This window comes from Platalea leucorodia (genome assembly GCF_965183815.1).
Source record: "Platalea leucorodia genome assembly, chromosome: 5".
NCBI classification, from domain to species: Eukaryota; Metazoa; Chordata; class Aves; order Pelecaniformes; family Threskiornithidae; genus Platalea; species Platalea leucorodia.
Window position 1 is genome coordinate 63,034,536 of NC_138827.1, and position 13,799 is coordinate 63,048,334.

Consider the following 13,799-nt stretch of genomic DNA (forward strand, 5'->3'; position numbering starts at 1 on the left):
GGGGATCACAGAAATCAGTGGTGAGCCCGTCAGTCTAACCAAGCAGATATGAAAGATTTTCAGCTGCACTTATTTCATTTGCAAATATACATAAGCCAGCAGTGTAGGTCTTGCTTCAGACCTGTTTGCCTTGGCAGCATCCCATTTATGTGAATCAGAAGATGGTAGCAAAAAAAGCACTGGAGGCTCATCCAGAGATTGGTCTCCTTTCCGTCAGGAAGCCTGCCCATGGAGGCAGGGTGACTCGGAGATTAGCAACACAGCTCACAAGCCCAGCTTCACTAGGTACCTGTGTTTTGAACAATCCTGCCTGCCAAGGGTGCTTGTTTCCTTGAGCTGTGGCGGTGCAGTGTCCTGTCTTTGGAAACCCTGCGTCTTGGTGCACTAGGGAGGAGAGACGTGGAGGAAGCAGCTCTGGCTATGTCCTTTGCTCTTGTGACTTGGGCTTCTTGAAGAGAAGGGGGCTCCTGTGTTTCAAGCTGAGAAGCAGGAGGTCAGTTCTTAAGCCTGCTGCATCTCTGCAACTTTTGGTAGGTCTCTGGATCACACCGTGCCTGTTTCTAAGCCGTAAAATAGGGATAGAAATTAGGAATTTAAAATCAAAACAAAAACAAAGCCTTGAAGAAAGATGCAGTTGTAACTTGTGGTGCCATCACCACCATGAGGCCCTCATGTTGGTTGGAGCTTCAAGGCTGTGCTTTAATATTGATAATAGTAGAAGTTTATCATGATATTAGCAATTGGGAACTTAGAAAATACACGTTTTTAATTATTTTTATTTTTATTTTTTCTTATTTCAGCAAATTCAGTAAAGCTAGAAATGCAAAGTGATGAGGAATGTGACAGGAAGCCCCTGAGTCAGGAAGATGAGATCAGGGCTCATGATGAAGGAAGCAGCCTGGAAGAGCCCCTCGCTGAGAGTAACGAGATGGTGGATAACAGAAAGATCCAGGAGCTATCGAGCGAGGGAGGAATCCGGCTTCCGAATGGTAAACTGAAATGTGACGTCTGTGGCATGGTTTGCATTGGGCCCAATGTGCTAATGGTACATAAAAGGAGCCACACTGGTAAGCAGCTGAAAGAAAAATCTGATGACTGCCTGTGGCGTCTGATGTTGATATTACCTGACAACTCTTCTCTCTTCCCTTTTCATTCATGGGGTAGCAGGAGGCTGGGGAGGGGAAAGATGGGCTTTGTTGGTTTTGTTCTCCCCCTGCTCCCCAAATTCTGGTGATTCTGTGGTTTTGGCAAGCATGGTGCTTCCTTGACGTTGATTTCCAGCCTTTGGTTCTTAAAAACAGCACAGAAGTCTGGAAATTGCCTTTTTTTTACTGTTCTTCACCAGGGGCAAGATGGTGAGAGTCATTCTCTGGCATTGGGGGTGTGTGTATGTGTTCATGTGTGTGCGTATGTGCAGGGCTTTTGAGCCATTCAGGTGGGTCTTAGATAGTCTTCCCTTGGAGGTGCTCACAGGTGGACAATGCCAGCATCTTCCTGGGGATCTCCCACCTTCTTTGCAAGTGGTTGGGCATGATGCCAGTGGCCTGGCAAACCTGGGATTAGCAAAACCCACAGGGGACACAGGTTACCTAGCGATCCTGATGCCAGGGTGGGCTTGCTGCCCATCGCATGGCAGCTCCTTCAGGAAAACCTCACCTGAACTGCTACTGTGGGCTAGTGCTTGGCTCCCCCTCACCATCTAGATACCATTTTTGTGTCACCTTTCAATGCTTGCAGTAGCCTATAATTTATTTTTATTACTGTTAGTACTACTACTGTTTGGAGACCAAAACAGCTTACTAGGCTTGTGGATTTGAGAATTCAAGAGGTGGACGAAACCTTTGCAATATGCTGAGTGGGTCTTTGGGGCCTGAAAGATGAGGCCTTGAGTTCAAACCAGGGAATTTCAGGGGAGTTTTGGCTAATATGACAAACTGGGATGCCCAGGAGGCTGGTACTCACTCGCCTCTGCTGCTCCTCAGGTGACAGTTACTTCCAACAGGATAAAAGTACAGGTGGTGCAAGAAGACAATGCTCTCTGGTCTTGCAGAGGTCTACCTGGCAGAGCCTTTGATTCAAAAAAACCACTTAAGCTTAACTTTTATGAGATTTAAGCACATGTAAGTCACCTGAAGTGCTACAAGATATGCTAAACTTAAGATACACACTTAAATCTTACTAAGGGTAAGCACAGGTTTCTATGTTGGAGCCTCAGTGGATGTTTGTCCTTCATATTTTTTGGACAAAATGAAAGATATTTTGTTTTCTTTTCTTTCTCTGCTATTATTTAATGGGGTGAGAGACTTACACTGACTGCGAGATATCTGTTAGGATAAAAAAAAGTGGGGTTTTAAGGTAGAGTAAGAAAGACTTTGTGTAATCCCTTTGTAAACCTGGTAGTTTGCGGTCAAGTAGTGTGCTCTTGATGGGAAATAAATCAATAGAATTTCTGTACAGAGGAATAATAAATATGTATTACACAGTTAATGCCCTGTATATAAGTTGTATTGATAATAACTTAACATAAACGTATAATGCAAAGCATTGTAGTATCGTTTATGATGCAGTCATGATTTTAGACAGCAATTGCGACAGGGGAAAAGCAGTAGCTGGAGAACCAAAATCTTGATTAAGAATTTGACATGCTATTACTGGGAAGGAGGGAGAGAATAGAGAATGTAACAGACCGAGTTCCCAGCTTTCAACATCCCTAAAAGTTTTCATTTGCACTTGCACGTATCTGAGCATATGTATTGTAGGTGCATTGGAGTCCACGTATTTGAACTTGAGCCGCTAAATTAGACCTGCTAAATTTAGATTCAGGTACTTAATTAAATGGTCTGCATTTTTTGAGATGCTGAATAGCTAGTGCATCTTCTAAATACAGACAAGCTGCCTTTTTCATGTTAAAGAAGACATGCAAATTCAAAGCGAACAGAACAAAATCTCATTTGCGTGCAGGCAAGACGGCTGTATGCGGGTGCATGGGTAGGAATTGCATAACTGGTAGCTTTTTCCTTTGGGCTACTGCTGGTTCCTCGTAGAGCTCTGACTCTTTTCCCATCCGAGCCGAGGAGCTGTGATGTATTGCTCTATACAGATGATTTCAAGCATATAGAAATGGCATTCCTTTTAACGTGCAGCTTGGTGCTCTACTGTCAGTAAACCAGTTGGCAAATTTTGCGGGGGATTTTTTTTTTCCCCCTCACTTTGTTTGTTTGTTTTTTAATACATGCTGCTACTTCACTGTCCACAACAGAAGGAGAAGTTTGCTTGGATTTCCACATCCTTGATTTTAAGGAGTATTTTTAACATACTGGTATCTATCTTTTAAAGTGCACTATTTTAAAATGTATTGCCACTTCCTCGGCAGCCGGGTGCGATGGGCTGGCCCCAGCTCTGGAATGAGCCCTGACCTGTGGGTAGTCTGGTTTTGCAGCCCAAGGGAGAATGGTGGAGGGAAGGGAGGTTGTCCCTAACGAGTGGAAACAGATGATATTCTTTATCAGCTAATGCAACTGGCACGTAAATCCTTACCTCTCAAAGCCAATTTCAGTATGTTTTGGGAGCTGAATCCCGCCTTACTCTGCTCTTTATCTGTACACAACCAAAGCACGGTCTGGCCAGTTGTTTGCATTGGCAAAAACCAAAGTCCTTCTCCCTTCCCAAAAAACCTGTCAGCATTCTATGTAAATCACACAAAATGCTGTGGTCCATAGTAGAGGCTGTAATTTGCGTGTATGCTGGGACAAGAGTTGGCTTTCCTTACGCCAGGGACCCAGGCTTTGCAAGAAGCTGTGCTGTATGGCTTTGGCTGCGTAATGCACGTAAAGGGGCACAGTTTTCTGCAGCCATTATTCATCTGTTCCTGAGGAGCAATTGTTTTCTCCTGCCATGTTATGGTAGTTCAGTCAAACAGATATAGGGACAGTGAAAATAATCTGTGCTGTGGATGAGGCCAGAGTAGATGAGCTCAGTGTCCCATCTCTCATCCTCATGTGCTGGAGCATCCATTTCCTCTGATGCCTGTAGTCGCCCCTTCCCGTGATAGACCAAGACGGGGGTTTCCCATTCATCCTTTGGATCTGCACAAGCACTGCCTCGTGCACGTGGTGCAAGCGATGCTTTGGTCCATGGCACCTCTGCCATGGAGCCCTTGGCATTGCTCGTCTGATACTGCTGAATACAACATTTCTCTGAAACACTGATAATTCAGGTGAAGTGTTTTTTGTAATCTGCATGGCCTTCGGGAAAAGGCCTTTCTATTTATTTGTCATCACTGATAGAAAATAAATAAAATACTCAATGTGGGAATTAAGCATGATGCACTCTCCTGCTTTAGTGAGCAGGGTAACCCCCCACCCTGTCCCTCACGTGCCATGTCCTCATGTCAGAAAAATAGCATGTGTCAGGTTTGCTTTATTTTCCTCCTTTCCCATGCTATCTTCTTTTGGTCCAAATTTCATATTCCACAGCACATGCCCTGAGTTGCAGCATCTTTATCAGAGCTTTTTGTTACTCCAGGAGATGACTAATCACATAATATTGCCACTGGATACTCCAGGGGCTTGTGCTTGGGGATGTTGAGGGAAGGGGAGAGGAAGAAGATAAGGCTTTCTGCTAGTGGGCCTAAATTAAAATTTCCTTGCTCCTAATTTTTGGCAAAGCAGAAACCATTTGCTGATACAGCTGTGCTGCTGCCTCTGTGATCTGTGAGGTCCACGTGTCTTTCTCCTGTGCTCTCTGAATTGTGATTCCCCGCCCCCCCCCCGCCCTCCAATGTCCAGTCCTTTATCTAGTCCACTGCTGGATTCTGAAATACTTTTTATTTCTAAGGGAGGATTGGGGTCATCCTCATTGTTTCATTGTTTTAAGAACACCCAGAGCTTAAATGCTTTCTCTTTTTGGATGCAGCGGGACAGTGGCAGAGCAAAGCTAGGTCCCCAGGGACAGGGCACAATGCAGAAGGCAGCAGGGATTGTAGTCGTGCCCCATTCTCACTTTGGGCTGCTGATAGGTTATTTTTAGGCTTTTTTGGGGTCCTAACCACAAGAGTGTCTCAGATCTTTGTTTGCACTTCACGTGCATTTTAGTACCATAAAGTCAGTGAAATGAGATACATTATGGTAGTTCAGTCAAACATGAGGGAAATCTGCAAGTTCTGCTTTAGCATACATAGTGTTATAATTTAACATATGCAGGACTGGAACACTGAATGCTATTTAATTTTTTTTTTTCATGCAGAGTTCAAGTTTTTGGGACACAATTAATAAATGAGGAAAAACCTAATTGTGCTGTTCAGTATAAACGAACATGGCTTAAGCAGCTAACCGGGAACAAATTTAAATAAATGGTCATGTTAACACATTACAATTAACTCTGTTGATCTGTCTGTCTTACTCTTCTTGTAGAAAGGTTTTATTTGGTTTCATTTGTAATTTGTAACCTAGTGTAGGCTCCTACCTCTTGCAATAGGAATCAATTTGGCACTGAATCAAAAATTGTCGGGCCAAATTTCTAAAAGTGATATTTTCTACTTAGGTTCCTAACTCTAATTTTTCCAAAAGTCCCATTTTCTACTTAAGCATAAGGAAGAGGAGCTTAAGTTTTTAAAATTGCTGTCTGCATAAGGATGTGTTGTACTCGCAGTACTGAGTAGCTAAACTCTTTTGATATTTTTACCAGTTCACTTAAAGGATTTTTCTCTCTTAAGAATATGGTCATAAATCTGTGTATAGAGGACACTTGGAAATCACCCAGGATTTCCCAGGATTTTTTCATGAGAGATTTGTCACTACGGTTTTATAATAAATTGCCCCATCTGGAAGTAGGTTTTTCCCAACAAAAGACCCTAGTAAAATCACTGATTTCAAGTGATGTGCAGCCCGTTAAGTGAATCTGATAGAACAGTAAGTAGATATGCAGACTAGATAGTACCCAGAATAACAAATACAGAAATGAAGCAAAGTCGTCTGCTCTTTATTTCGCTTGGGTAAAGGCAGGTTGCAACTCGCTGTCTGTCAGTGTGTTGGTAGCGCAGCTAATATTTCATTTGTGCTCCTGGGACAGAGCAGAATCAGAGCAGTTGCAGCATCTGATGAGTCAGGAGAAATGTTTCACTTTAACTGAATATTAACAAAAAACCTACTATGGAAGGGTGAAAATCAGTATTATTAGTACGAGCAAATACTTTCTGATGGCCGCATGGGCACAGGAATTTTGCATTAAAAGGTTAAAAAAAAAAAAACAAACCTGTTTGAGAAGTACCTAAGCTATCCTTTGCATATCAAGAATATGTGCCAAACAAAAAAGGCTGAGATCTTAGATACACATTTAACCAGGACAGATGTTACATGTAGTCCCATTGGACCTGGTTCTTATATTCAGAAGGACTCTATCCTGGCTTTTCTTGTTATTGTAAAGAGACTTTAAAACCAGTGTTTTTTTTTAAAAACGTAATTGAAACATTCCCAGGAAGGGACCTGAGAACTGCTGTAGAAATAACCAGGCCTCGCTGTTAACGAGATTATTATGTATTATTTTGTGAGTTGCTCCATTTGATCTCAAAGGGACAAAAGTTACCAGCCAAGGGTTATGAAAATCTAAGTCTCCTTGGTTGCAAGGTCTGCGGGCTCTTTGTCCTCAGTTGAATTTCTGTTTTGATACAGAAAATATCACTGATGTATTTTGCACTGGTATGAGATTCGAAGAAGGATAACTCATACTGAAACTTCTGCGCAGCACTTCCGTGCTGAGGTGGTAAAGGAGAGTTATTGTGCAGGGAAGCTTCCAATTAAGCAGAAAAAGGAGTTGGTTTGCTTTTTGAAATAACATTTGACATATACACGGTAAAATATGAAAGCTATTAGTAGGATGTTAATCAGTTCCTTCGCCTGGTTTCAGGTTGTATCAGCTAGGCAGCATTTGTAGCTTGTGCTATGAAGTCTCCAGCCAGCTGCCATATATTAAAGATACTTGTGAAAGGACTGTGTCTTGCTAATAACCCTGACTTTGTTGGTCCACTTCACCTTTCATCTCCGTATTTGTTTACACAACAGCAAGTAAACTTGTGTACTTCAGATACTGGTGTAGCTAAAGAGCAGTGATAGTTCGTTATTATTTTTCCTGGAGGAGACGTAGCTGTAATGGATGCATGTTAAACAATGAACTGTGAAGTTCCAGCCGTATTTTACTGTAATTTAGAGGTAAATATTTGAAATCATACCTTTTAATTAATACTTTATTTAACTGTCAAATGAGAAAACCCCATGGATTTATTTATTTATTAATTTATTTTAATTATCAGGGGTGTTCCCTGGCACAAGTCCCTCTTACTAAGCCTTTACGAAAGGTAATACTTTGCAGCTCTCGCTTACCTTGCCTTGTCCATTCCTGAAGTTACTTTAGATAATTAAATTCCCTGCACTGGAGAACAAGGCTTTTCAGGCATTCTTGGTTTTGTCTGGCTTTAGATCTTAAATCTGGAGTTGAAAAGAAACATCTTTTTTGTTTGGTTAGCTGTTCCTCCCCCTCTCCCCACTCAGAAACACTTTTTTTTTTTTTTTTTTTTTTTTTAAATCACTAAGGTTTGAGCGTTTTTTGCCCTGTTTTTTTAGCCCTAAAATAGAGAAAAGTTTTGATATTTAAGTATTTAGAGCTAAACCAGGGCAGAAAAACCTTTAGTAAGCTAAAAATATTTTGCAGTCCCATAGTTTCCATTGTTGAAAAGCAAAAAGCTTGCTTAGTCACATTTCAGTACGTCCTTCTTATAAGGAGTTCTTATTTTAATAGATCAGTATAAGTTTATAAAGTCAGACAGTAAACACATAGATATCTATAATTGTGAAATACACACCATGTTTATTATTATCAGTAGCCTCTTGTAGTTGTGTATGCCCCTAGTTTAATAGGTCTACAGTTTCTGGTATGTCTGCGCTGCCGTCATCTCCAAAGACAGGAAAATATTTTAAACGTGGTCAGGGACAGCCATGTCGAGAAGAAAGGTATTTAGGTAAAGACTTTTTGTGAGTGGATGGTTAGTTTGAAGTGTGATTAATTTCAACCTATGAATAAAAACTTTTACTTTTCACAGAAGTGTAAGGGAAGTGAATAAGGACGTCAAAGTTGTTATTTTGTTATTAGGAAATAATAATACTGCAGAACTGCTTACAAACCTACTAGGAAAAGGCAGCAGGAGAAGTAATTGGAAAACAGTCTTCTCAAGGCACTGAAGTGATAAAGAAGGCTGGTTTGCTATTATCTGGAGTGGGCATCAGACAGCAGAGTTCTTAGAAAACCAGCAAAATCTTCTTATTATTCAGTCTTTACTTTTTTTGTGCACCCTTCTGTTGGATAATGGTCTCTCAGATTAGCTGTGCTAAATGTAAAAGCTGCTAATCAATAGCACGGAGGTGTGACTAAAATTAACGGTCATCCCACAAGCCTGCAGCTTAAACAAGGAGCAGCAATCAAATGATTGGACAAAAGTATAATAAACAGATCAAAGCAGTTATTTACCCAGAATTAAGCCAGTAGGAAAAATGAATTCATGCTGGCTTTAAATAGATAGAAAGGTTATTTAAGGTAAAATGTGCTATTGTAGCAGATTCTGTCTGTTGTAAGAGAGGAGCAGATTATTGGTGACTTTGTGGTGAGTGTTTCCATGTCATCTTTGTGACTGAACTTTAGTGCAGGGGTTATTTGTATTGCTGACCAAAGGCTTTCAGCATCTCTTCAGCTGTCAGTTTATCAAGGAATAATACCGGCTCATATGTGGCCTCCAAAATATCAGATAAGCAGGTGATGTAGTAGATAAAACACATTAACTGCATAGTTTTAAATACAGCAGGAGTAAAAGGAAAGACTTTAGTCTTGGTAAGAAACTCGCTACCATCTTTAATGTTGTCATCCTGAAACTGAAGCTATCATTCCTGAATACTGAGAAACGTGTCAAAGGAAGGGGTTTTGCCTGTTTTCTCAGACAGCAAAAGCAAAACAGAAAATAAAAAAAAAACCATATATTTTTCTAGTGCAGCCTCTTTACATATCTCTGTTATGGACATTTTGAAATGATACAAAAGAAGATAATGGCTAATCAGATCCTTTAAGTATAGTGTGGGAGTTTAAAAGGGAAACCACAAGCTCTTTATCAATTCCAATGAGCTCGTGCTCAGTGTATTGGAAGATGAGCTTTATGCCCTGATTTTTTTTATCGTTACTCCATAATGTTCTTGGCAAGATTGCAGAAACCTTAGTATCTTCTTTGGTGCATCTGCAGTGGTTTCAGATGTAATTTCCAGCTCACACACGTGAAGTGAAGTTGCAGAGGTATGGCATATATACGGCACACCTGCCTTCTGCTGCCCTCCTGGTAGGACTGTAATGCTGGCAATGGTTCAAACCACTGAAGCAAGAATCGCTAGTGGACATCTGTAAGAGCTCTCTTCTTCCCTCTCTTTCCATTTCAATCAACAGACATATGTTGGACTTCACACTAGACACATGAACTACTTTGATAAAAACATAGCATTAATTTTGTGCAGCAAGGGAGTAATCGTTTTAAAGAAATTGAAAAAGGCTTTAGAGAGATGTGACAGGTCAGAGAACATGTTCGTTTTTCACAAGAACTGTGCTTCAGGCCAGTGAAAAAAGGCCTCAAAGTCCCACCAGGCATTGACCAAGGCTCCATAATAGGTGATACGTTGAATGAGACCACTTACATCTGAAATCTGATGTTCATGACCTTGTTGAACAGGGGCCCTAGTTGGTGAAAACATTTCAGCATCTAGAGCCCACCTGCAGTAAAGCGCTTAGGCAAGTGGCCAGCACGAGTATATGCTGGTACCCTATTGATTTGCACTGTACCCAGTGGGATATAAGTAGATGATTAGAGCTGACTACCTGCCCAGGAATGCTGGAGCAGACTGAGTGTCCTCAACAAATGTTGACATAGAGTATGGTTTTGATAATATTTCACAAAACCTGTATGAGTTTGTCAAGGGTTTTCCTCTAAATAATAACAATAAAAAATTTGTTGGTGTTTGTTGTTACGGACCCAACCCCCACTGTCCAGGGCAAATATGAAGGATTAACATCAAAATAAGTTTTGCATGCATGTGTGTGAATGCATGGGGTGAAAGCAGAGGGTAAGGTGTAGGGTTTCTGTTGTTTTGTTTTGTTTTTTTTTTTTATCAAACAAGTCTTTTCAGTTAGTTTTACTTAGAGCACAAATTTTCTTATTTCACAGTTTAATGGCATAAGATTTTTCTCAGTGTTTGCTACTGTCCAGAGCTTGTGGGCCTGATTCTCACTTGCATGGATTCTCTTCATACCACTCTAGCAATGCAAAGCAGCCTTCAAAAAGGGATTTCAGTTATAGTATAATGTAAGCAAAAGATTTGGTTTGAAGCAAAGACCTTAACATCTGTCTAAGTCCAATTGTTATGATCAGTTCTAAATAGTCATATGGATTGGACCTATACTAAAAATAAGTGCAAAACCATAGAGATAAATACCACAAAACCATGGTTATGGATCTAAATATTGAGCAGAACTCGTCTTTTATGAAGGATAAAACCTCCAAGGTGTAGAACCTTATGAAAATCAGGCTGCGTTAATCACCTCAAGCTGATGCTGCAGAAGAAAAGAGTTCCAGATCACTATTGGAGGCTTTGCCCCTTGTGCAAAGAAACAGCCTCCGACTTCAGCAAGTGCCGTGTGATGGTGGTGGTGGGGACTGTACCTATGTAAGATGGCAGTGTTACAAAGAGAGGGATAACGGGCTCCATGTATCTTCTGATGTTTCTTGATAGCTATCTCCCTTCCGTTTTCCTTCCAGGTGAACGCCCCTTCCACTGTAACCAATGTGGAGCTTCTTTTACCCAGAAGGGGAACCTGCTGAGGCACATCAAGTTGCACTCTGGGGAGAAACCGTTCAAATGTCCCTTCTGCAGCTATGCCTGCCGACGGAGGGATGCCCTCACAGGACACCTCAGGACGCACTCTGGTAAGCCCTCCTTGTCTTCTCTTCCCTCTTGCTTTTTCTTTTGTCATTGCTGTTCAAGTGAAGTGGGTTGTGAAAATAACTGTGTGTTCCTGGTGGCTCTGGGTCTGTACCATCCTCTTCAGATAGTGCAGCTCTGAACTTTGGGAAAGCCTTGACATGAATCAGAAAAGCTGTGGTTCAGCCACACCTCTCCTTTTGTGTAACTGAGCTCCTCTGCTGATGCTATCGCACTTCCCTTTGAACATCTCCTTGGGTGTATCCAGGCTTTGCTGGCAGATTGTTTTGACGCGCTCAGCCCCAAAGTGACTGTGAATATTCCAAAGATCTCAAAGAATAATTGTGTGCTCTTGGAAGCCTGCTTCGCAGTTCATACCCATTTCTTCATCTAATAAATGCCATATGCTGGTGGAGTTCATACTTGTTCATCTTTCAAAATACTCCTAATGGCATTTTTGATTCAGTTACATCTTGCTGTAGAGTCCTCATCCATGGCAGCCACAGCACGCACCCTAGAACAGAAGGTATTGGAGAGAGATTGGTTTTGTCTTGCCTTGCTACTTGAGCATATCATGTCTATATCAAATCTACTTGATATAGTTTCTTGATATGTTCTAAAGAAATACCTGGCGCATAATGGCATGTTAGTAGCCACGTTGGTAGCCTGATGATCAGGATCAAATGTGTTTCTAGTCCCTGTACGCTACACCAAGGGGCTGCATTCTGCCCGCTTACTCATTTGTGTATGACTCTTGAGTAAGATCTTAACTTGCTGCATTTTTTATCTCCTAGGATGTTCAACTTCTGTGTCCAGGCCATTCATAGGAGACTGTGTTTTTCATTGTTGAATGAGCAGAGATAATTGGACTGGTTGCAAGTGACAGCATTACAGATGAACTTTTTTGAGGTGTTAGCAAATGTGTGACTACTGAAACACAGTGGTTGAAGTGCAGCCTCAGACAGAAACTCTGCATGTGAAAATGTAATCATGGGCCTTCCTGACTCTTTATACACATTTCTTCTACAGGGTCAGCCTCACTTCAGTAGAGGTTTCTGTTTTATGAACATTAGGTTGGTCTTAGGATACAGAGTTGCCTTGGCATTTCCAAGAATGAGAAAGGATAAGCTAGTCAGCTTCTCCAGGTAGACTTTGGAGTACGCAGGAGGCTGTATCAATGTGATCGTACTGCTGACAGAAAACATGAGTTTCCAAGGGCGTGCAAGCGTGGGACAGGCTAAGAGAGAATGGCTTGAGAGTTGTCAGCTGAGAGGATTTGATCTGAAAGTCAGAAGGGAAAATGTCTTTGGAACTGTGAGTTGTAATTTTCGCACATCTGACCATAACTGCAGTTTCAACTTGAAATTTAGTAAAAAAGAAAACACAATAAAAATGTTCACAATTAAAATAAAAAAGGGAGTTGTGGCATAAAATAGCCCACATTACAAAACATGAACATTGCGGTTGAAGATTGTTTTCATAATATGAATATAAATTTTGTTACCTAGATACAGCCATTGATAGAGATTGTTCGTTCTTCCTGTGTGAAAAGTACATGGCTGATGTTTCTGCTTTTTGCATGAGGATGAAATGTAAAGGTGTGGGATTTTCAGAAGGCACCTAAGCTGCTTAGGCACACGAGTTCCCCTGGAGCTCCTTCCCTAACTGACTTAGCTGTGTTCAGTTGCGCTCAATTTGTAATTTTATGTTTTGTTTTCAGCGGAGAAAGTGTCACCCCTTGAAGCAGTCAGCTACAAGAGTTTTCAGCAGAGGGCCAGCAGGAACAGACAAGTGCTCCCACAATACTCTTCAAGACAGTTCTTAAAGTAGCACACACAGATGAAGAGTTAAAAACTTGGGCTATCGCCCTAAAACCTGGCACCCACCTACACCAAGGTGAAATGCCAGTCTGTATGTGAGCAAGGAAGTTAAGGTGTCTTTCTGTCCCTGTCATATAGACAAGCTTGGTTGGTTTATGCGTATATATGTGAACCTGGTTCATGAAGAAGATGGTAGGTGTTTCCTAGAGATTTTAAACAGTTTTGTATCCGTGTACTATGCAAACACTTCATGCTTTAATATAGCACACGTCAAAACCCATAAGTAGACCTTGAAGGTGTAACAAATCTAGTAAACTTCACCAAATTTACAGCAGATTCACATCTTCTGCTATTTCTGACCATAAAAGAGGATATCAGATAAAAGATAGAAAGAAGAGGTTGAAAACTATTTTGAAATATGAGACTTCAATCCAGTTTCAATCTGGTACACAATGTCTAAATTGAGGTGAGTCTGAATATGTTTTTATAATCATAAATGTAAAGCTCTTTGGATCCAGGTCCTCAGCTGATGTAGATTGGAATTACATCACCTAAGCAAGGGAAGTACTGCTGTTTTGCACCAGCTGAGAATCTGGCATATGATTTCATAAATGCAAGACCAATTTCCTTTTTTATGGTGTATGTCCTTCTCCTTAAATAAGAGAGTACTATTAGTCAAAAACCCGCACTCTTTTTTCCTTCCCAAGAAGGTTTTAAACTACTAATTTTTTATGGAAGGCAGAGTATGCAGGAAAGGAATTGAAGAATTTTTTTTATATCTTTTTTTTCTTCCCAGCTAGTTTGATCTGTGAATTTGAAAGCACTTTGTTTGTGTCACCACTTAGTCAGTTAAACTCACTCACTACTGCAGGTTAGTCAATTTTTCCTGTGCTTAGTGCACAGGGTTTTCATACATTAAGACAGGAAAGGTGAAAAAATAAGGAAATGTAATTGCAAAAAGAAATTAGCAGAAGCATCT

At 40.9% G+C, this 13,799-nt stretch overlaps 1 protein-coding gene across 5 annotated transcripts in view; it reads left to right on the forward strand.

Moving 5' to 3' along the window:
* IKZF2 (IKAROS family zinc finger 2) overlaps positions 1 to 13,799 on the forward strand; it is a gene marked incomplete at its 3' end in the record, with an annotated part of 108,555 nt that overhangs the window by 59,256 nt on the left and 35,500 nt on the right. For 3 of the 5 annotated variants that reach the window (XM_082312101.1, XM_082312103.1, XM_082312105.1), the window contains exons 3-4: positions 801 to 1,067; positions 10,838 to 11,005. In XM_082312101.1, coding sequence (XP_082168227.1) covers positions 801 to 1,067; positions 10,838 to 11,005 — 435 coding nt within the window. The remainder of the gene's footprint in view (positions 1 to 800; positions 1,068 to 10,837; positions 11,006 to 13,799) is intronic. The other 2 variants (XM_082312102.1, XM_082312104.1) reach the window with 1 other exon arrangement.